The sequence below is a fragment of the Ictalurus furcatus genome, chromosome 9 (assembly GCF_023375685.1).
Source record: "Ictalurus furcatus strain D&B chromosome 9, Billie_1.0, whole genome shotgun sequence".
NCBI lineage: Eukaryota > Metazoa > Chordata > Actinopteri > Siluriformes > Ictaluridae > Ictalurus > Ictalurus furcatus.
In genome coordinates this window covers 26,943,412-26,968,344 of record NC_071263.1, presented here as the reverse complement: position 1 = coordinate 26,968,344, position 24,933 = coordinate 26,943,412, and the positions used below count along the sequence as shown (strand labels likewise).

General features: G+C 39.8%; 1 protein-coding gene across 1 annotated transcript; it reads left to right on the top strand.

Annotated features, from left to right (window-relative positions):
- Positions 1-456: 456 nt before the first annotated feature.
- Positions 457-2,977, top strand: htr1d (5-hydroxytryptamine (serotonin) receptor 1D, G protein-coupled). The gene has a single exon (XM_053632997.1). The coding sequence runs from the start codon at positions 1,314-1,316 to the stop codon at positions 2,457-2,459; it is 1,146 nt and encodes a 381-aa protein (XP_053488972.1). The 5' UTR covers positions 457-1,313; the 3' UTR covers positions 2,460-2,977.
- Positions 2,978-24,933: the final 21,956 nt, after the last annotated feature.

The window sequence follows — 24,933 nt, the reverse complement described above, 5'->3', positions numbered from 1 at the left end:
CACAGGGGTTTTCCTTTCATTGTTGTAGAACTTCAGATACCCGTCTATGATCACAAGGGTTTCATGTTTGAAAAATACTATTCACAGTTACTATTATGAAATGCTTGTTTCACTTAAATAAGCTCAAAGTCTTAGTCTTACTGACTTTACATCAATTCTGTCATGTGTCCTATCATGCAAGCTGCAAAAATCTGCAGCGAAACCTTAGTTCTTTTTAACCTCAGTATTGATTCTACTGCTTTTCCCCCATTATAAAAAAAAAATTCTTTAAATTCTCATAATTATCCATGCTTTCATACTCAACTTTTTTTTACACAGAAAGAGTAATGTTGACAAAGTTAACAGTTTGAAGAACCAGTTGATCAGGATTTTTTTTTTAAACATCGAAAAAATATTTACCAGTAGGCTATTTTGACCTTCATCATACATCGTTGATTCTGGGAATGCCTGTGTAAAAAAAAACCCCAAAGTATTCTGTGCATGTTTGGTGACTTGTAATTTTTTTGAAGGGGGCGTCTTTGCAGACACCTCCGGAAATGCCCATTGTACATCGTGGTACTGAAGGCCCTGGTATTTAGTGAATGACAAGGGTTTAGCTTGTCTAGCCACACATTACAGAGAGATATGAACTTGTGCTATATGACAAGCTTGTTTATTCATGACTTCACATCCTGAACCAAATTTTTATGTTTTTTTCTTTCTTTCTTTCTTTCTCTCACTTTTTTCTAGATCTTCACTATGACAAGGACTGAATCCAGCCTTCATCCAAGACCAGACATATCCCTGTGGTTGCCCTAGTTCCTTCCATCAGGAGTAGCAACCAGCTTTAGAAAGTTCTGCTTAAGTTCTTCTTCTTAGTTCTTAGCAATTCTTCATCACTGGAGAGACTGTAGTAGTGATCTATCTGAGCAAAGTAGAGGAATTTCCATAGCATTTATTGAGACGATAGACCTATTCATCTGAACAACTACCAAAGGATTGGGTTGATTCCATGCCTGGAGTGTAGACAAGACGAGACGACGATCAAGTATGAACAATGTCAGAAAAATGTTGCATGTAAGTCATCCGGTATTGTGTACAGATTGTTAAATATAGCCATAGCTTCTATTTTAAACCTTAATGGGAAAGTAAAATTAGACCTGAGTCCAGAGATCTGAGATATGTGCAAAGAACCCAGCTGAACCAAGACAGATTGATGGGAACAATCACTCTTATTGGGGAAAACTTCTTTTAGAATGGCTTATGTCATTGTTAAATTATTGCAAAACCTGCATCTCTCTTGACGGTGTAGCTATGAGCAGCAACACAGAAGCATGATGGATGAGTACAACGCCACCGCCGAGCTTTTCCTCTCTAACAACACGAGCAGCTTGGACACTTCAGAGTCCTGGGACGAAGCAACACAACTAGGCCTCCAGATCTCTCTATCGATCCTACTGGCCATAGTAACTTTGGCTACGACGCTGTCCAATGCTTTTGTCATCGCCACCATTTTCCTGACACGCAAGCTGCACACACCTGCTAACTTCCTGATTGGCTCTCTGGCCCTGACAGACCTGCTTGTGTCCATCCTGGTCATGCCTATCAGCATCTTGTATACAGTGAGCAAGACATGGACGCTTGGGCAGGTGGTTTGCGACATCTGGCTCTCATCGGATATCACCTTCTGCACAGCGTCCATCCTGCACCTGTGTGTGATTGCGCTGGACCGGTACTGGGCCATCACGGATGCGCTGGAGTACTCCAAGAGGCGGACGACTGGACGGGCTGCGCTCATGATTGCAGTCGTCTGGGTGATCTCCATCTCCATCTCCATGCCGCCGCTCTTCTGGAGGCAAGCCAAGGCTCATGAGGAGTTGACCGAATGTATGGTCAACACAGACCAGATCTCCTACACGCTCTACTCCACTTTTGGTGCCTTTTACGTGCCCACCGTGCTCCTCATCATCCTTTACGGCCGAATCTACGTGGCTGCCCGCAGTCGGATCTTCAAGACGCCAGCGTCAAGGGCAAAACGATTCACTACGGCTCAGCTCATCCAAACATCAGCTGGTTCATCCCTCTGCTCGCTCAACTCATCGACCAACCAGGAGGGGCATCTTCAGCTAGGAGGAGCAGGAAGTGGAGGAGGAGGGTCTCCAAATTTTACAAACAGCGTTAAGGTGAAGCTAGCAGATAGCATCCTGGAGCGAAAACGTTTGTGTGCGGCGAGAGAAAAGAGAGCCACGAAAACGCTGGGCATCATCTTAGGAGCCTTCATCGTCTGCTGGCTGCCCTTCTTTGTAGGAACACTCCTCATGGCTATCTGTAAAGAGTGCTGGTTCCACCCGGTGCTGTTTGACTTCTTCACCTGGCTCGGCTATCTCAACTCGCTTATCAACCCTGTGATCTACACGGTCTTCAACGACGAGTTCAAGCAGGCCTTCCACAAGCTTATCAAGTTCAAGAGATGCTACTGACACTTCCAAATTTTGCTCTCTAACTGAAAAGGGTTGGTGTATCAGGCATGAGTAATGGTAAAGCATTTTCTCTGGCATTTCCTCTTTACTTTGTTGTTCTCAAATACAGAATTCACTGTCATGACGTTTGATCATGATGCATTTTTGTACAGTTGAATCACCATGAGACACCTTGTAAAAAAAAGTTGTGTCAAACTGTGGATGTTACCCCGTAGATTAACTAATTATGCATGTCTTATAGTCTCTGGTTCATCCCTTAGAAAATATTTGTCCTGTATCTATAAGCAATTGCAAATGCTAAGAGCCTTACCAAACAAAACAGGAGGACTCGTGAGACGTTGGGAAACGTTAATCTGGAATAGCCTGAAAAAACAAGAAGTTATGCGTTTACAAGTACATGGTATATACGTAGTCTATAGAGAAGAGATGTATAAAGATTTCATTTTGCAAAAAAACTTTTGTTGTGTGTTGTTGTCATTTGTATTGCGATGTTCCAAGCTGTATTCGTTTAGTTATTAATCATTGTAATAATTCCCAATAGCGATGTTCCAGAAAATGTCCATAAATATCTGGACATTTACAAAGTTTTGTTATTTCAGCTGTCTACTAGAGTATATTGGAGTTTAAATTAAATAATATATAAGAGCTATGAGCTATTAAATAATATTTATGATTTAATTTCAACTCAAATATACTGTTGTGGACAGCTACAATAACTTTGTCGGTGTCCAAATATTTATGGACCTCACTGTATCTTCAGTGTCCACTTTGTCCTGGTCAGTGATCCAGCTTATCCCCAGGAACGTCAGGCAGGAGAACACCTTGAATGGGACACAAGTCTATCGCAGGGCTCCATGCACACAAATATTCATACCTAGGGGCAGTATCACTTAGCGAATCCAATTACCAGCAGGTGGGAGAGGGAAGGAAACCAGAAAACCCAGAGGAAACCCACACAAACAAGGGGAACACTTGTGCAACTCCACACAAACAGAAACCCTGGAGCCATGAGACGGTAACTCCACTCACCCCACCACCAAAGTATCATTTTACAGTGTTTCAAAAAGAAAGTAAGACATATTGCCTGACCAGTGGTTTCCCATGACTACACTTTGCTTTGCTTTATGAGGAAGTGACTGTAATAATGAGTTTCACTGTAATACTGGTGTTAGATTAACTCCTGCTGAGTTCATCTGAGCTCGCTTTAACCCAAAAGCGATCAAATTCAGCGCTGTTAGCTTTTATTGTGCGTTAAAAAATCCAATCTAAGCAATAGTGTCCTATATTAATGCATTGCTTAGCTGAAATGACCAAGGCCAGAGAACCAAATCATGTAACCATGTAAGCCTCACTTCTCATTCTTTCACCTTCGGATTCTTACTTGCTAGCTCTCACCTGGGGATTACGCCACATGATGAAGGTCGCATTGATTTGAACATGAAGAGGAATGAATTTGATTCTGGAGAAGCTCAGCTCAGAGTTCATGCATGTAAAAAGTGTCTCGTGCTGCTGTGGACAGGAAGTCAAGTCAGATTAGTTCTGGACATATCTAAAAGGCATCTGACCTTTACTTTGGAGTTTTTCTGCTATCAAATCTAATGTGATCTGTTCCTATCCTGTCACACACTTGCTTCGTGTCAAGACCTGCTTTGATCACATCCAAACATGTCCGTTAAAATCGGATCATCTCTGCGAGGTGATCCTGTCAATCAGGAAACTGTCAACACTCTGAAAATAGAAGACATCCCAACTTTTTGGCTCAAGTTATTAAATTATAACAAACGGATTGTCAGAGCTTGTCATAAAACTTGGCTAACTATCTGAGTTTGTGGAAAGACACTGGTGGTGTGAATGATTGTGAATAGTTCTTCGGCTGTTTATTCTGCAAATTCTCTAAGCCACCATAATATGGTTCACCCACACACTAATAGCTTCACTAAAACTGAAGCTGTAACCAATAAACCCTCTTGTGTAAAGTCTCCTGAGTGCATATTGCTAATCTACGCATCAGCTGTTTTAACACCCACGCACAACTCAGAGGAAAGGACCTGATAGGAATGATGAAACATAGCAACGCAAAAACCAAAAAGCCAGTTAAATGCATTATAGATTATGTAAAGAATACGTAAAGAGCAACATGAATGAAATCCAGCATATCTTCTGCTCTTTCACATATATAACTCATTTGACAGTGCCTTGCTTAAGTATTCACCCTCTTTGAACTTTTCTACATTTTGTAGTGGAAATGAAATGGACTTAATTGGGATTTTACATCATGGATCTACACAAAATATTCCATATTACTGAAGGGAAAATCCTTAAATTAGTTAGTGCAACCAATTACCATCCATCCATCCATCCATCTTCTGTACCGCTTATCCTTTTCAGGGTCACGGGGAACCTGGAGCCTATCCCAGTAAGCATCGGGCACAAGGCGGGGTACACCTTGGACAGGGTGCCCGTCCATCCAATTACCATCTGAAGACACATAGTTAGTTTAATGGAGTCCAGAGTTTGAGAACATAATGAAACAAGCAGTATCATGAAAAGCAAGAAGCAATTCCAAACAAAGGGTTTGGTTATAAAAAAAAATATTCCAAACTTTGAACATGATAAAATCCGTGATAAAATCCTTTTTTTTAATGGAAAGGATTTGACACAACTGCGGCTGTGTCTAGAGTAGGACATTCGCCAAAAGTCAGTGAGTAGGTAAAGGGAATTAGTCAGAAAAACAACCAAGAGCCCAAAGGTAACTATGAAAGACTTGGAGAGATCCACAGCTCAGATGTTGGCACAAAGCACTACATTTGGCAAGAAACCCAAAACTTCTGATCACCCTGAGAACACCATCTCCAGTGTGAAGCATGGTAGTGGTAGAGTCATGTTGTAGAGGATCTATTCATCACCAGGGACTGGAAAACTGATCAGGTATGAGTACAAGATCTGTGGACCCAAATACAGGGCAATCCTTGTAGAAAACCTGTTCCAGCCTGCAAGAGACTTGAAACTTGGCATATTCCAACAGAACAATGACTGGACTGGTTCAACATCAAGAACCTGAAACCTGAAACCAAGAACCTGTACTGATCTTTTTGCCCGTTCTTCTCAAGCTCAAGCTCTGTCACACTGGATGAAGATTTTTTCACAATTGGATTGAGGTCTTGGATTTTGACTGCGCCACGTAGTCAAAAGCCCAGACCTCAATCCGATTGAGAATCTGTGACAAGGCTTGAAATTTGCTGCTCACTGAAGATCTTTATCCAATGTGACAGAGCTTGAGCTTGAAAACAACAGGCAAAAATATCAGTTTGCAGATATGCAAAACTGATAGAGTGGTTCTAACAAGTATTGACCCAGGGGGATGAATATTTATGCAAGGTATTGTAACGCTTGACTGACAAGATAATCAGGTGTGTTACAGTAAGTGTGTTGAGAGATTAATCAGATTTTATAGTTTTCACAGCAGCTCCAGCTCTGGGTATATTAATTCATATATATATATATATATATATATATGTGTGTGTGTGTGTGTGTGTGTGTGTGTGTGTGTAGGAGCACAGGAATCATCCCACCACCTAGACCTGGTTCAGCTTGAGTCATCTGTCAAAAAACGACATTGTCTGGCTGTTATCCCACTTCTGTGCCTTTTCTTCTCGCTGTCAGAACACCATTAGTTCATAAAACGTCTCCTACACTAGCGCTGCCTACACCTACTGCAAAAAAAAATTCTTCACTTCGTTACTGAGTGACATGTTCAGAGCTTACTCAAATCGGTGAACAGGTTTGCTCATCATTTGCTCAGCTATGACAGACAAACTACTCTCTTCCGTATCGGTGTGCCGGATTTTGTCATTCTGGATTCTGCCAATACCGCAGTTTTATGGCAGTCATGCTCAGGTTGCTTCATCCAGCTTTATTTATTTATTTATATTCTGATGAGAAATGGTAGCAACGGAAATCTTCAGTCTATAGCCTACTAAACAATTTATGTATTGCAGTTTTGATTTATATGATTTATATGTTACATGCTAGGCTTTGTACTAGACTCTGCTTGCTAGCAGATTAGCAAAGTAAGCTAACTGGACTCTAGCTACGTAGACTCACCAGAGGCACCAAAGATCTCTGCTACCTCCATCTAAGCTTTATTTTTCTTTGTAAAGTCTCTATACACATTTAAGGAGAGGGTGTATATGACTGAATAAGATGAAACCACAGTTCCATCCTCCATTTTTGTGCATCAAAGAGGGAAAGGGAACTATTTGCAGGTTGTGAGTGGGGGAGCTGAAGAAACATCGGACCACACGCTCCAGACGATTAGAGGAATCGTTCAAGCCAACGGTTTCGATTTGCCTAATACCGTAATTTCAAATATCAAATGTCGCTTGAAATCATGAAAATGTACATACCGAAAAAAAGAACAGTTACTTTGTCGCTTGCAAGTGTGAACGCAAGGTTTTTGCCAATTTACTCTATTATCTATTTTATCAATATACTCTATGCATATTATCCTTTTATTATCCTTTTATTATCTATGCATATTATCCTTTCATCACACCATTCTCTATATGAACATACAATTTTTATTTCACTTACATATTTGGTTCTATAAAGAACTCTCTATCAAGTTGGAAAAAAAATCTCTTTTTTTTTTTTTCTTAATACCTGGTAGATTTTAAATTTTGAAGTGCTCCGGTATGAGCACTTTGTAACAGCCAGAGATAAAGCAATAACTTTAAGTGTTCTCACCTTGGAAAGTCTTCGCAGTTTCTCTGTAATATAAGAATCTTATTTATTTATTTATTTATTTATTTATCCATCCATCCATTCATTTTCCATACCGCTTATCCTACACAGGGTTGTGGGGAGCCTGGAGCCTATCCTAGGGGACTCGGGGCACAAGGTGGGGGACACCCTGGCAGGGGTACCAACCATCACAGGGCACAATCACACACACATTCATACACTACGGACAATTTGGAAATGCCGATCAGCCTACAATGCATGTCTTTGGACTGGGGGAGGAAACCGGAGTACCTGGACACAGGGCGGAGGTGGGATTCGAACCCCCATCCATGGAGGTGCAAGGCAAACATGTTAACCACTGAGAGAGAGAGAGAGAGAGAGAGAGAGAGAGAGAGAGAGAGAGAGAGACTTTAATAGACAAACTCATTTTCACTCAGACACTACAGTATATCGCTTGGTGTTGGTGCTCATATAGAACTCTATATAAGGATTTTAGTAATGCAAAGTCTACTTGATCCTTTATTTGAGTGTTTTATTGTTTTAAAATTCCATCCCTATCCCTGAAATGAGTGACCTCTAAACTAATAAAGGCTAATAAACCAGTAAAACGAGTGTTTTTCAGTCCTTTATTTGTTCCAGCACACCTGAATGGCATATTAAATAGCTGACTTATAGAAGTTTACTTCTATAGAAGTGTGTGTGTACACAAGGATTGGAATATCTGACATTTGACTGGTCGCCATGATGAAAACATTTTATTTAAGAATAATTAAAGAGGCTTAAGTTTTCTTTTTGATTAATGTGTTTAAGATTAAGGTTAAATTTATGGTTACAAATTCTTCATTAGCTTGTCTCCTAATGCTTCCTGAAGCTACTTGCACTCTGGGACCTCACACACACACACGCACACACACACACACACACACTACGAGTGTCAAATTTACCAGTTATTTCTCCCAAGAATGTATTTTGTCACACAAAATGAATTGGTGCCGCTCCACATTCCTCAACATTAAAGAAATGTATGAGTTGCACTTTTTGGGCCATTATAGGCATATCATAAATACACACCACACATTTCTGGACAGTCTGTGAGTCTCTTCAGAAGCAAGCCCATTACAATTAGACACACTTCACTGCTGTTTCAAATGTCAGTATAATTTCCGACATAAAGCGTGAAAGAAATGAATATTCAGCTGTCTTTTATGATCCCCAGAGTGACAGAACTGAGAAGTTGAGAAGTAATCACAGAGAGTACGGAAGAAATGAAAACCTTGGAATTAGAGGAACTGATTTAAACCTTGGGAGGGATTTTGAACAAGGACTGTACTGATTTAGTGAAGGTCATGAACATGCTGTGTAGCAGACAGAGTAGCTGTTGCTACGGACACAAAGTGTAGTGTGTATGGAAGCAGAAGAAGGTCAGGCTGTGTGTAACTTTTTGGACAACGGGCTGCAATTAAATCTTGGCCAAATACTATGACAGAGTGTCATAATGTCATAGTGTTCTCCATGTCAGATTATACAGAAAGTGTACTTTAATGATAGACATGTAATGAGGTAATGAGGATACGTTTTCTGTCATGAATGTTTTGTTTACATTATGCCATTGGTGCTACTGTATTTGTAGCTGTCCCATGAGTTTCGGCAAATTTTATCCCGTCCTCGTATCGATGGCGTTTAGATGAGCATTTACATTTATGGCATTTTTGGCAGACGCTTTTATCCAGAGCGACTTAAATTTATCTCATTTATACAACTGAGCAGTTGAGGGTTAAGGCCCTTGCTCAAGGGCCCAACAGCAGTAGCTTGGCAGTCTTGGGGCTTGAACTCCTGACCTTCTGATCAATAACCCAAAGCCTTTAACCACTGGGCACTACTGGTTAAGCAGCATTCACACTCTGAGATCTAAATAAAGCATTTCTGACATGGCCAGAACTTTGTTGTCAGCTGTCTTTGATCACAATGATACTAAATCAGTCACCAGAGAGTATGTCACATGATGTGTTCTGAGTAAGGTTGTAGGACTCGAATACAGTCTCAAAATGTATTGACTTGTACTTGACAATGTTCACAGAAGACGCTATTCTTTCTTCTAGAAAACAGGCTACTCATTAGTACAATGCTTCACCTCAAAAAGGATTTGATGGGGGGTTTTTCTGTCTCGATCTTGATTCTGTCTCACTTTCACTTGGACGTGAACCTGACTTGGCGTCGTCCCCTTATGACTCGGTCTTGACTCGATCTCAGCTAGACCTGGTCTCGGAATTGTCCTGGACGTTGGCGTTCTTGACTACAGCTTTAATTCTAAAACTCAGAACAAAAAAAATTCTTCCACCACGGCTGGAAAAGCAATTGGCATTTGACCGGGCACTTTTCAAACTACTGGGGCAGTGACTCAGCACTTCAGGCAATAACAGACAGGTCTGAAAACCAATCAAAACATCCACTTCAGCTGGTGGTTGAATTGTGTGTGTGTGGGGGGGGGGGGGGTTAAATGGGTGGAGTCGAATAAGGTTTGTAGGATTTTTTTTAAATCATTGACCCTGCACCCAGTCCTACCAATGTACACAAAACTCCGCCCCCAAAACTTATGGTAGTTCGAATAGAGTTAGCATGCTTACTATAGGTATCACTAGAGGGCGGTGGGGTTGCTATGGTCTTTAAACAATCACTTAATTTATGGAGAGTTTCTGTTGGGATTTACTCGTCATTTGAGGTACAGTGTGTTGCGACCTCCTCCTCGCTATTCTGTGCTTTGATCTATAGGCCACCTAAAATCGAGAATGCTTTTTAAAGTGATTTTTGGGATTCTATTGTTCCATTGTGTGATCGTATGTTATTATTGGGTGATTTTAATGTGCATGTCTGCTGCCCTGGTCGACCCCTGGTTACTGAATTTTGTAATATCTTGGACTCCTTTGGTCTTATTCAACATATAAATCAGGCAACACATGTCCTCGGTCATAATATAGACCTTATATTGTCATATGGAATCCCTGTTGATAATGTTAATATTGAAAATGCTTCCTTCTCTGATCACAAGCCCATTGTTTTTAATGTCCCTGCTGCGAGCTCTGCCATCATGACTAGGCCTTCAGGATATTACTCCCGCTTTATTAATTCACTCACTGCCTCTCGGTTTAGTGAAAGTTATCTAGCTAATGCTGTTGAAAAATCACTCTTGGGTGCTGCAGAGTCTTCTTCTGGGCCTGATGATTTGATTGCATGATTTTACACATTTTGCTCTAAAATTTTAGATTCCATTGCTCCCATCAAGCTGAAACAACCCAAGCGAAAGTCTTATTACTGGCTGGATGATAATACTCGTTCTCTCAGACAGGCTCGTATTAAAGCCGAGTGGAGATGGAAGCATGATCGTTTAACTGTGTCATTTGAGATTTTTAAAGATTGCCTGTTTAAGTTTCAGAATGCAGCAAAGTATTTTACTGATTTAATTACTACACTCTGTCATAGACCTAAGATTTTATTCACCACGATTAATTTGACAATTAATCCGAGTTGCCAATTCCACTGGGAATCCTCGGTCGAACTTTGTGAGAGATTTTTAATGTTTTTTGCTGATAAAGTAATTACCATTCGTTCTTCCTTCACTTCACGGTTCTCAGACCTGTCCCTGAATTCGCTGGCTTTACCAGTTTCCTTTGATCAATTCCAACATGTTTCTCTAAAGGAACTGTGTGATCTGGTTAACCAGATGAAAAATAACATCCACGTCACTTGATGTTGTTCCCTCTATGATTATAAAAGCAACTTTTTCTGAAATTGGCCCCAGTATCCATTCATCTTTGGATGCTGGGGTGGTACCAAATTTTTTTAAGCATGCTATTGTTCAACCTTTGCTTAAGAAACAGGGTTTGGATGAAGGTTGCTTTAATAATTATCAGACTGTCTCTAAACTATCGTTTCTGTCAAAGTTGTTAGAGAAAGTTGTGAAGTCACAGTTGATCCTGTTTTTAAATTCAGCTAAGTTATTGGAACCTTTACAGTCTGGTTTCACTGCTTTTCATAGCACGGAGTCTGCTTTGTTAAAAGTGTCCAATGACATTTTACTGGCAGTGGATGCTGGTAAAAATACTGTGTTGATGCTACTAGACCTTACAGCTGCCTTTGATACTGTAGATCATAACATACTTCTTTGGCGCTTGGAGCATTTGTTTGGTATCAAGGGGTACCGCCTTACAATGGTTTAGCTCATATCTTAAGGACAGGTCCTTTTCGGTAGTGTTGGGTAATTTCTCTTCATCTTCCGCTCCTATTATTAGTGGTGTACCTCAAGGCTCCATTCTGGGCCCACTTCTTTTTAACTTATATATGCATCCATTAGGGAATATTATCAGGGCACACAATGTTTCTTTTCATTTATATGCTGATAATACCCAGACTCCATTCAACCATTGTTGGACTGTCTTGACGATATTAAAAAATGAAGTTAATGAAGGCAAAACCGAAATAATTGTTTTTGGTCCCCTCAGATTGAGAGTCTCACAATTGAGCTTCGTAACCATTTCTCCTCAATTTCCTCCCAGGGCTTTTCAGTCGCTGCCCCACGTCTATGGAATTAATAGCGGCCCGTATCAAATTCAAGGCCTTGATGCTCACATACAAGACCTTGTCTGGAACAGCACCCTTCTACCTCAGTACTCTCCTGAAGGCTTACGTTCCCTCATGCAATCTGCGATCGATTAGCAACCGACGCCTCAAGGTCCCTTTCCAGAACCTTCACACTAACTGTCCCTCAATGGTGGAATGAACTTCCGACCTCAATCCGTACCGCAGAATCTGTCACTACCTTCAAAAAAACAGCTGAAGACCCACCTCTTCCGTGAACACCTAACCAACCCATAAAAAAAAGAGAGAAAAAAAACCTTACTCTGGCTCTTACAGCTCTACTCTGTACACCTTGCTTCTCCTAGAACTCAATTAATAGATCTTGTATGGTAGCACTACTTGTATTGTTCTTTGCTTGATATAACGATTTGCTTGTCTTCTCTCATTTGAAGTCGCTTTGGATAAAAACGTCTGCTAAATGAATAAATGTAAATGTAAATCCCACTGGACATCCGCCTTGCACCTTCAATTACCAATTTTAAGAAGAGGCTGAAAGCACATCTCTTCTCCCAGGCATTTTAATCAATTTGTGTTTTTTACTATTGTCTATTGTCTTTCTTAATTTGGTTTAATTCTGTTTTCTATTTTACTTTTCTTTACTCTGTTCAGCAGTTTGGACAGCGTCGCTGTGTTAAATGTGCTTTATAAATAAAATTTACTTACTTACTTACTTACTTACTTACAAGCAAGGACTTTCATGACTTTATTTTCAAGTGCATTAGGGGGCGTGTTTATGAAATGACTGACAAGAGGCCAATCTGAAAACAAACAAACATTCCAGACTGGAAAGGACGATTCCACAATGTTGTTGTTTGTTTTGTTTTGTTTTTTCAATGATGTAATGCACTTGTTCTGAGATCTCAACGTGTTTTTCCATGTTATTTGTACTAGGAAGAAATGAAAAATATTGAAAATCGCACCTTAAATGTGACACGAAATCCACGTCGAAAAGTTGAACTCGCATAAAGTCATCGGGTTTATGTCAGCGCTGTGTTGATTTCAGGTTTATAATTAGGCGATGAGCACATGGATCAAACCTGGAGAAGGTCCCGGTGCTAAAATACATTCACTTTATGAATCATAATTACAGGTTTGAATATCGGGGAAACAAACAGACTGCATTTGGCAGCACACACGTCTGTTCAATATGCAGTGCCGTCTGGCAATAAGATAAAACATTCATTATGCTTTAGATATACAGAGAGCTTGTTCTTGGCCGTGTTTCCGTATAATCAGATTCTCCTCTTCTCCTGTTTATACAAATAAACAGCAGGAGCTGTGATACTGCCCAGGAGTGCCAAGCAACTTATAGATCAAGGAGAAGGTTAACGCTGTAAAGCAGAAGGAAGAAACCAAACCATAATAAGGATAACAAGGTAGAGAACGGTTTAAACGTCAAAACATTTCGGACTAGAATGTTCCAGCAGTGAGAGATAATCTGGAGGGCTGGAGGATAATTCCTGGATCGATAATATTGCAGGTTGATCATTGTGAGTTAACGATGAAAAAGATTTGCCTTCAGAGTCTTTGGATTTCGTGTGGCGTCTCAGTAGCCTGACAAGCTGCGTCAATTCACCCCATCAGAGAAGCTTAGCGAGTTTGTTGATGTTTAGCATGGGGTAGATGCAAAGAACTGCAAAGCAGCTGCTTTTTTTCCGGGACCATGCTGCGTTCTCTGTCAGACGGAATAACACTGCAATAATCTACATAACACCTGCTGACTCTCAGACACAGCATCCATCTGAACATCTGAACTCAGCACCAATGACTCTTAACTTACTTTAAAGTGTGGGAAGTCATTAGAGCTGAAATCCACGAGTCTGTTCACTCAAGAGTAACCTCAGTTTCCCCACACAGATTCAGTATTTGGACAACCTGCGTGATTAGGAATTTAAAAAACTGTGGAGGGAACATAATCATATACACTCGCCGTACACATTATTAGGAACACTTGCACATTCATGTAGTAATTTAATCTAGCCAGTCATGTGATAGCAGCGCAATGCAAAATATTATGCAGATAAGTCAAGAGCTTCAGGTAATACACATCAAACATGAGAATGAAGAAAAAGTGTCATCTCTTTGACTTTGATTGTGGCATGGATATTGGTACCAGATGGGATGCCAGGAGGGATATAATAACTCAAAGAATCTGTCTTTACAACCGTGGTGAACAGAAAAGCATCTCAGCGTGCACAAAACATCGAACCTTGAGGTGAATCAGAACTGCAATAATTCTCTAAATGTACTACATTGTACTGTACCTACAATATACCTACTTGTGGCTTAGGTGGTAGAGCGGGTTGTCCACTAAGTTGGTGGTTCGATTCCCGGCCCACGTGACTCCACATGCTGAAGTGTCCTTGGGCAAGACACTGAACACATAATTGCTCCCGATGGCAAGCTTGCGCCTTGCATGGCAGCTCTGCTACTATTGGTGTGTGTGTGAATAGGTGAATGAGATACAGTGTAAAGCGCTTTGGAACCACTAAGGTTAAGAACCCGCTATATAAGTGCAGACCATACTTTAAAACACTCCTAAAACGATCAGTCTATCTCAAATGTACTGTATATAACAAATACAATTATTTTTGACACTTTATAAATGTGCCATGTGTCATATAATTGTTATCATAAAGCAAAATCAGGTAGATTTGAAGTAATCTTACTTTTTCATGACTGTACACATCGCTATTGATTTATACTTGCATTACCGCAGCAGCAATCAGAATCTCACGTTCAATAGTGCAGTCAATGTTCCTGTGTAGAAAGCTCCAGAAACTTGTACAGAACTCTAACTGTACTGCAGGAGTCAGGTTTAGTCTAGACTATATCTGCTATTTTCATTCTAAACACATTTTGACGAGTCTATAAATATTTATCTTATTCACCGTACGTGTCAAAGCAAAAATATTTGGTATGAATGACAAACTTTTGCACAGAAAAGTAGGGAAGGACATGCTGTCCCATATGGGGAACACAAAAAGAAGACAAAAGAAATTTTGAGTTTTGGTGCTGCCAATAACTTATACTTAATATATATATATATATATATATATATATATATATATATAAAATATTGTTTTCTTTCCCTCCCACCTTGTTTACACTTTTTTTTGTGCTGGTGCATATTATTATTAAGGTTTCAGCATACTTCATGTAAGACAGCGTTCCCTTTCAAAGGGAACTCAACATTGCAAGAGCTTTACACTGTGGGAAGTGCCCTTGAATGTGGCATGAGACTGTTCAGTGGTGGAAGCTGAAAGTCGGGGGGGGGTTTCATCTGAGGAAGAAACCCCTGAGAGACAGAACTTGGAGGAGTCCCCAGTTTCTGGCCTTGGGTCACACTCTGGGGCATGATGGTACGCAAGATGGTAATGTCAGATGCCGCCCTCACGGTCTCTGGTGCGGCTCTCATCTAGTGTGGAATTTAAATCGCCTAGAGGTATGGGCCGTACTCCTAGCACTGAAATTCTTCTCCTCAGTTGAGAGGTCACTATGTGTTAGACAATACATCATTGATCTCATATATCAACCACCAGGGAGGCTTATGTTCGCGCCCCCTGTTCAGGCAGGCTCAACTAATTCTTCTCTGGTGGGGTGGAAGTTTTGTCAGTGAGTGCACTGTACATTCCGGGGCAAACATCCTGTCGAGGCAGGGGCTGAGGCCCAGGTATTGGACCTCCATCCACAAGTGAGTGAGTCCATATGGTGGCGGTTCGGCCAAGCAGAAGTGGACATGTTCGCCTCGAGGAGATAACATGCTGCCCGCTGTGGTTCACCCTCACTCCTCCCGCACCAAAAAAAAGGGTCAGGGCTGGACGCCATGGTACACACGTGGATGAGGTCATGTCTGTATGCCTTTTCCCCGATCTCTCTGCTCCCACAGGCTCAATCAAGTGTATGCCAAGATCGTGCTACATCTGCTGCTAGCAGCACCAAATTGGCCTGCTCGAATTTGGTTCTCAGACATAAAATCTCTGCTGGACGGCACTCTCTGGGAAATTCCCACTCACAGGGATCTATTGTCTTAAGCCAGAAGGTAGATTTATCAAATTCAGCTGAAACTGTGAGTCTGGCCACCAGCTCATAGATTCCAGTCTCTCAACTGAGGTTGTACAGACCATGTTAAACACTAGTGCACCATCCACGAGAAATGGTATGCGTTCAAGTGGCAACTTTTTTATCATGGCGTGAGGAACACCAGTGAGACCCAGCAACTGTGCAATAGCTTCTCAGCAGGGTTGGCTCCTTCTACAATTAGGGTCTACGTGGCTGCCATTTCAGCCAGCCATGCCCCTATTGATGGAGCCTCTGTGGGCAACATCCTCTAACATCGAGGATTATGCATGGACGGCTGAGGCCCATCTGCAGACCATGCATAACTTCCTGGGACCTTCTGTGGTCAGGCAAGGTCTGTCAGGCACCCTACTTTAGCCCTTAGAATCAGCTTCAGAGAAGCTCTGACCCTAATGGTAGCACTTTTGGCTAGCCCTGACATCTCTGTTGCCCCTTCCTGCCTTGACTTTGCCCCTGGATTAGCCAAGGCATCCCTATATCCTAGGCCAGATAATTCCTAAGTGCCTACGTCTGCTGTCCAGCTGATAGTGTTGCAGACTTTCTCTCCTCCTCCGTTCCTTACAGCGGAATTGGGAAGATTGAACCTACGGTGTCCTGTGAAGATTCCATGTACTTATGTCCACCGCTCTGGCCTGTGGAGCAAATTGGAGCAGTTGCTGGTCTGCTTAGCAGTGACAGTAGAGGTAATGCTGCATCAAAGCAGCATATTTCTTTTTGGATAGTGGAAGCAATCTCTATTGCTTATGAGGCACGCAGTCTCGCTAGGCCACTGGGCATAGTGGCTTATTCCACTGGGGGGGAGGTTCTCCTCTTCAAAGATTTTACCAGAATTCAGATACAGGGTCACATGCGAGGGCGCTTCCTACAGTGTGAAGCTCACGCAATGTCTTGTTCCCTTCTATGGAACATATGGCAATGGAACATATGGCACATGGCAGCTAGACAGCTAGGATGAACATGTTTATGCTTCCAAGCCTGTGATTGGTTGTTACAAACTTAACATGTCCAATCTGATTCGTTCCAATTATTCCGATTCATTCAGTCACACGTACCACATGCCTACTATTTCTCTTTATATACTGTATATATATATATATATATAGATAGATAGATAGATAGATAGATAGATAGATATAAGCAGCTATTTCTCTTCTTCATGTTCTATCATTTGTTTATGTACTTCCAATAACTCGCCATTGTTGTGCTCTTGGCACTTTGCACTTATGAAAATTGTCACGAAATTTTAATATCTTTTTATGTCTTATCTGAAACTAAAGATAAGGTATGGAGGTACATTGAATTTAACATAAATAAATAAATGAGAAAAGCTTATAGTGATCCGAAAACGGCCCTTGAGCAAGGCCCTTAACACTCTCTGCACCAGGGGCGCTGTATCATGGCTGACCCTGCGCTCTGACCCCAACTTCCTGACAAGCTGGGATATGCGAAAAAAAGAATTTCACTGTGCTGTAATATATATGTGACAAATAAAGGCTTCTTCTTCTTCTACAAATTGACACATTCTTCATCATTTTCAATCACAAGACCATACAAGCACTTCTACTGGAGTCTAGAACATCTGCTGATGCCTCAATGCAAAAGGCTCATTTCCTATAGTCCAGATGTTTGCGATATAGCACTAAACTGAAACAGCTAAAGCAACTAAACCTCTGCACATGTGCATATTTCATGGAATACAACATAACCTAAACTACGTATGCAGTTTCATGTTATAACAAAGAAAACTGGACTGAAAAGAACTCTTTTTTTCCATTCGCACAAGTTTCATTAGTTGCACAATTAGATTAAGAATCCCAAACAAACCGCCTCTCCAAAAGTCTCCAAAACTACAATTCGAAGTCACCTACATCACCGCAAGTTCTTTAGAAGAAAATAGCCTCTAGTCTCATCCAAAAACAAACTTAAGCATCTTCAGATTGCTAGATTCTGTATGGAGGAACGATCTCAGATCCCTTGCCATGTATTCTCCAACCTCATCAGGCGTTATAGGAGAAGACTCAGAGCTGTTATCTTGACAAAGGGAGTTAGCACAAAGTATTGACTAAAAGGCTGCCAATAACTGTTGCACACATATATTTAACAAAGATATTTTTGATAAACCTACGTTGTGTTTGTAATTATCCATGAGAGCAGAGTATTTTTTGTGACCTTTTTTGAACAAAAGATCGAAAGGTTAAACAATAAAGACCATTTTTCACAGCCTTCTTTGCTCATATTTACCAAGGGTGCCAATATTAGTGGAGGGCGCTGTACATCACAAAATTGCATATTAGATCCTGCCTCAGAGTTTTCTTCTATCTTTAATGGCATAGCTCCTTCTTCTCTAAATAATCAGCCAGTCGAGGTTTAAACTTTCTCTCATTCTCAAAAGCTCCAATTAGGAATGGCTTAACTAGTACCCCAGAGATCATTGTAAATGTATATGTCCACTTTGTGAGGACAATGCAATGGTTTCTTCTCTGAGGCAGTCAGAATATTCAATAACGTGTTGTCTCCTAATGCTAACCTGGACTATTCAGACCCTTAACCCAGTATGACTCTTGAAACACCACTGCACACCTGCACTTTATAGTACTGCATTGGACACATATTAATTACATTATTTATTTATGAGACTCTTTTTGCACTGTCATGTTTAATTTATTGTCCTACATTCGTCTCACACTGTTTTGCATTTGTATTCGTATATTCCTGTGCTCTGTGTCATCGTATATGTTCCAATACGGTCTTGGAGAAACAACATTTCATTCCAGTGTATAGAAGCTATATATAGGAATGACAATAAAACCCACTTGAACTTGAATCACTTAAACTACGTGAGGACCTCAGACAAGTTTTGGAACTGCTGTATTTAAGGAACAAAACACTTGGGGCATGTTTTTATTGGAAAATAATCAATGACAAGGTGAACGGTCTGCAATTATATAGCACCTTTTAACGTTAGTGGTTCTACAAAGTGATTTACACTCTTTCTCATTCACCCATTCACTCATTCCCGATGGCAGGCTAGGAGCAACTTGGGATTCAGTGTCTTGCCCAAGGACACTTCGGAACGTGGAGGCATCTGGGCCGGGAACCGGATCGCCAACCCTACAATTAGTGGACAACCCGCTCTACCACCTGAGCCACAGCCGCCCAAGGTGGTGTTACACAGCCCAACATAACATAATAACATAAGGCACCACCTCGCCACCTCGAAGTGGTCTTTCGCCACCTTTCCTATATTTTCCAACAGTACTGTAGTATAACGAATAACCAGCGGAAAATAATGTAAAATATTTACACCTACGATGATCCCTGAGGTATTAGTTAAGCAGTTAAGAGCTTTTGAGAATGAGATAATAACCTGAGTTTAAACCTTGTCTGGCTAATTATTTATGGAAGTCATTAATGATAGATGAAAGCTCTAGGTCACAACCTAATATATAATTCATCGTATATGATTAATATGAACAATTTGATTAAGATTTGTGTACAACTGTTGTTGGGAATGCCAATGCTAGTATTTTTTTTTTTTTTTTTAAATATCACCATGCTAAAAGTCTAAAAAGCTAAATAAATAAATAAATAAAAAATAAGTCTAGAGCTGGATCAAGTGTGTTAGAGCAAAATAACAAGCAAGAATTTTAACCATGCAATTTTTAGCCAAAGCAGAATACTATCTGGGTCATTTCATATTGAGCGTGTCTATCCTTCCTTACTATAGTGGGAGCTAGGCACTTCCTGGAAGTAAAATATAAACAGAAGAGCAAAAGAAGCTAGTGGAGTCCATGTTATATGTTCTACTCACAGAGAAATATACGCAAAAAGCTGAAAGAATATTTTCATGGATGCCCCGTACAGAGGGTATTCAAATATCTAGGCTTGTGGTTTGACAGCAAATATACTTGGAAGAAACACATAGATTATGTAGGATCAAAATGTAAGAGTGTGCTAAACGTAATGAGGGCCATTGTGAGATATAGCTGGGGTGCAGACAGAGAATCCCTTTTAAGCATCCACAGAGCTCTGATTAGATTTGTTTTAGATTATTGCTGCATGGTAAAAAAGACCTCTGTGAACCAACTAGACTGGATGCAATATAGAGGCTGTGCTCTGGTGCACTTTGAACTACTCAATAAGTGCATTTTTCTTGATGCTGCTGAAATGCCTCTAGCCTTAGAAGAGACAAATTAACATTGGCGTATCTGGTTAGTCTATATGAGAACAGCCAGAATAGATATGCTGCAGAAGTGCTTGAGGACTTCTGGGAATGTTAAGTAAAAAAAAAAAAAAAAAAAGGAAAAAAAAAAAGGGAAGGTCTTTGGGTGGGTAGTAAAAGATCTGGCAATGGAAAGTGGACTATTGAACAGGGACTATAAAACGGAAAGAGGAGCAGGAGATATATCACCATGGCTACTTTCACAACCCACAGTAGATCTAAACATACTGCAAAAGAAAGGCAAACGGATAGATGTAGAGAATAAAGGGTTTCTGGGCCAAGAATACATAAGGGAACAATCTTATGCATATGTAGAAATATACACTGATGGATCCAAAGACGCCACCTCAGTGGATGCTGGTATTGGGATATATATCTACCGTACTCAAAAAATCTTTCTCTCAAAAAGACTAACAAATAACCTGTCTGTCTTCTCAGTTGAACTAACAGGAATTATCTTTAAATGGTCAGCAACCCAAATTCTGGGGACTGCATGCTTTGATAATCACAAACGAAAAGCGTCGTTGTCAGGCATTGTGATCCAAAGGCACTAGTGGCTCGACAACTGGAGCAGGGCGAGGTGGGTGAGTCCAGGATTTCTAGCCTTGCTCCTGTCACCAGGCATGGAATCTAAAAAGTATCAAGGATTAGCATTTGATTACAAATTGATTCTCAGCAAATTGCTTTCTGGATCAGTCATCTTTGTTGTTTTTTAGATTCTGTGTCTCATGTCAGGGGCAAGCCTAGAAATGCTGGACGATCCAGGATACCCTGCTCCAATAGCCCCTGTCTGAATCACGCATTCCAGGGATGTAGACCAGGTCTGGGACCTCATTTAGGCCCACACTACCTTTGGATCAACTCAATCAGTTTTATTTGTGTAGTACTTTTAACAATAGACATTGTCACAAGCAGAAATCCAAATGTAGATTTATAGTTTAGTAAGCCAGAGGCAACAGTGGCAAGAAAAACTCCCTGAGAAAACATGAGGAAGAAACTTTGAGAGTAACCAAATTCAAATGGAAATCACGTCACTTCTAAGTGACACCAGGTCGTGGGATTATAACTCATTACAGTTCATCAACAGCTGTATACTATTGACAGGAATTTCACTGTCTGCCAGATTGTTACTGGGTTTTGATCTGATGTGATCTCAATGCAAACACCTGGATTTCCTTTCTCCCACACCCTAAGACTGATAAGCTGTTGCATCAAATGTTCCATCATCACAGGCACATCTGGCCTCACATTCACACTAACATCAGGAAGTTAATGAAAGCAGGAGGGTGGGAATGGGAATAGATTTAAAAAGGAATATCTCCCTCAAAATTCTACCAAACGTTTGTATAGAGGTGATCATTCCTGCTCAAAATCTATATTCTGTATTGTAAAGGTGTTAGATGCTCTGGGTTTAGTCTTTCTCGTGCCTTGAGAGAGTAGCTAAAAATATTACTCAAATACAAGTGAAACTATTTATAAAATATAATTACTCAAGTAACAGTAAAGGTAATAATGTTAATAATTACTTGTGTAAGAGTAATAAAGTATCCAATGAGAAGACTACTCAAGTAGCAAGTTACTAATTCCTTCAGATCTGATTAAAATGAAGGGAAAGTCCTGAATCTCAGACTTGCGACCTCATTATACGTGATCTAAACGGAGGAACACCACTGAATGTAGCGAAGTAAAAGTACACTGTAAAACCGGATAAGTTCATTTAACTCAAAAAAAAATTGGAGGAAACTAATTACCTCAAAATTTTGAAGTTGATAAATCAACCTCTTTAAGCAAAATACACTTAAATAGTGTTAATTGAGCTAAATTTTTGTTATATTTAAGTGTATTTGGCTTTTGGTTTATCAACTTAAAAATTTTGAGGTAATTAGTTTCCTCAAATTTTTTGAGTTAAATGAACTATCCGGTTTTACAGTGCAGTCAAGACTTAAGAGAGTTAAGGCCAAGTTAAGATCGAGTCCAAACGAAAGCGAGAGTGGGTCAAGATTGAGACTGAAAACCATCAAATCTTTTACTTCACCTAGTTGGCTTCATTCGTGCATTGTCTCAACGGTTAGTCTGTTTTCTATAAGAAAGAACAGTCAACATGAACATTATTCTTAAAAACAAGACCATATTCAGTGAGATACCCAGTGCCCAAGACTAAGACAAGTCCATGTACAAGTGCCAGTAATTAACTCTAAGTCAATTCAGAAAATGTAGAGCCCAGACTCGTGTCCTACTGTGTTGAAAGGATGTTCAGTATGATCATCATAGTGTTTGTGATCACAGCAGCCATTCTACGGTATCCTGGTTAGATTATACACTGAAAAATGGATGAGTCTAGGGTATAAACTGTAATTGGAAAGTGCACTCTTTAGGGTACCATCCATATTGCCTGACATTTTCGCTTTGTGTTTTGATTATCGAAGTCAACAAAAGGAATTTGACTGTAAAACTGAATAATGGTATTTTTTTGGTTGCAAATCCCATCGTTAATCTGTTTGCACTGTTTTAACCAACTTTTATGACCAAGGAAATGCACAGGAATTTCCACGCTACTTGAATTTTGATCTTTCCTATATGGAGAAAAAAAAACTAACTAAGGATTCATTCTATAGCAGTACTCCTATTAATCCAGTACATACTGCTGAAATCTCCTGGAAATCAATTCCGCAGCATTTACCAGCATCGGCTACATGTCCAAACAGCACTACGTCTGACAGACACAATGCTATATGATTTTACAATGTATAGTTCCGTGTATCCCTGCTATGCCTTTGTAACTTCATGATTTAATGACTTGAAACAGCTGTGTCGGGGGAAGGAAGTCATGAACCTGTTAGCTCTTAGAAATTGAACTACCCAGTGTGTCCCATTTTCTCACTGAGAGACATGGCTTTGCCCTTGAGGTGATACAAGCTATTGCTCTAGACATTGAATGTCTGCCATAACCATATAAAAAAGGATCAGTGTTTATAATACCATAGCATTATTTGTATGTATATATGTATGGAAGAGATTTGAAACCAACTGGCTGAAAGCCTGCTGATACGTGCATGAAACATGTCAGTAATATAGTCAACTCAAAAGGAGGAAATTGCCAGGGCTTTGACTTGCGATCTATACATTATTCCTGTGGAAAATATTGGATGTGAGCGTGATTTCTCTGGGGCACTAGATACATACAGTCTGCTCCAAAACTATTGGAACAGCAAGGCCAATTAAATTGTTTGTGCTGTACACCAAAGACATTTGGGTTTGAGATCAAAATGAGATAAGAGTTTAGGATTTCAGCTTTTATTTCCTGGTATTTATATGAAGAGGTGTTAAACAACATAAATATGGTGGATCAGGTTTCCGAATAATGCGTTCAAAACTCAGAATTTAAAAGTACAATCCTACACTGTAAAACCGGACAAGTTCATTTAACTCAAAAAATTGGAGGAAACTAATTACCTCAAAAATGTTAAGTAGATAAATCAATTTCTTTAAGCCAAATACACTTAAATATAACAAAAATTGAACTCAAACTTGTTCTATTTAATTGTATTTGGCTTAAAGAAATTCATTTATCAACTTAAAATTTTTGAGGTAATTAGTTTCCTCAAATTTTTTGTTCATTTAACTCATAAAAATTGGAGGAAACTAATTACCTGAAAAATTTATGTTGATAAATCAATTTCTTTAAGCCAAATACACTTAAATATAACAAAAATTGAACTCAAACTTGTTCTATTTAATTGTATTTGGCTTAAAGAAATTCATTTATCAACTTAAAATTTTTGAGGTAATTAGTTTCCTCAAATTTTTTGTTCATTTAACTCATAAAAATTGGAGGAAACTAATTACCTCAAAAATGTTAAGTAGATAAATCAATTTCTTTAAGCCAAATACACTTAAATATAACAAAAATACATTTTAAATTGCAAATTTTGAGTAAAATTCTTTGTTATATTTAAGTGTATTTGGCTTAAAGAAATTGATTTTTCAACTTAAAAATTTTTAGGTAATTAGTTCCCTCAAATTCTTTGAGCTATATGAACTATCCGGTTTTACAGTGTGGATCTGGAATTTCTTTCCCTGGAAAACTAGGCATGAGGTGGGAATACACAACCTTGGATGGGACAGTCCTTTGGAAATCACCATACACACATACATTCACACCTACGGGCAATTTAGCATAGCAAATCACTCAGCATGTTTTTAAGAGGTGGGAACTGGACAACCTGGATGCAGACATGGGTGGAAGAAACCTTGGAAGTTCTGAAGCAGCAACGCTGGCTTTAAATAATGTTTGTTTAGTTGATATTTACACAACCTAAGCATAATGCAAAAACGTCTCATCATCGACATGGTGATCGTTGATAAGTTTTCCGTGGTGACGTTTATTTAACATTTTTGAAAGGAGTCTCCAGTGACAGCGCTCTGTAACGTCCGATATGTTTTCTAGCACGGCGAAGTCTTCGAGAACGAGGGATTTACGGTTTCTCTGTAACATGGCAAGCAGCGGTCTTCGGTCTTATTAACATGAAGAGAGAGCAAAAAGAGAGGCTGGTGGAGGAATGAATGTTTATAATATAAGTGCTATAATATAAGTGATCATTTGTACTGGAGACGTGCCACGTTAAACACGGCTATAAATGGTTAAAAAGCATGATGTGTTGTTCATGAATAAATTCAACACTGTAACTGTTTGCAAATTGCTGCCGTATAAGAGGAATAAAACGCTGCAGGATGTGCTGTTGTAGGAACGTCCACTTTAGGGTGGTAACAGTAACTCTGTCGCACATCTATAAGCTG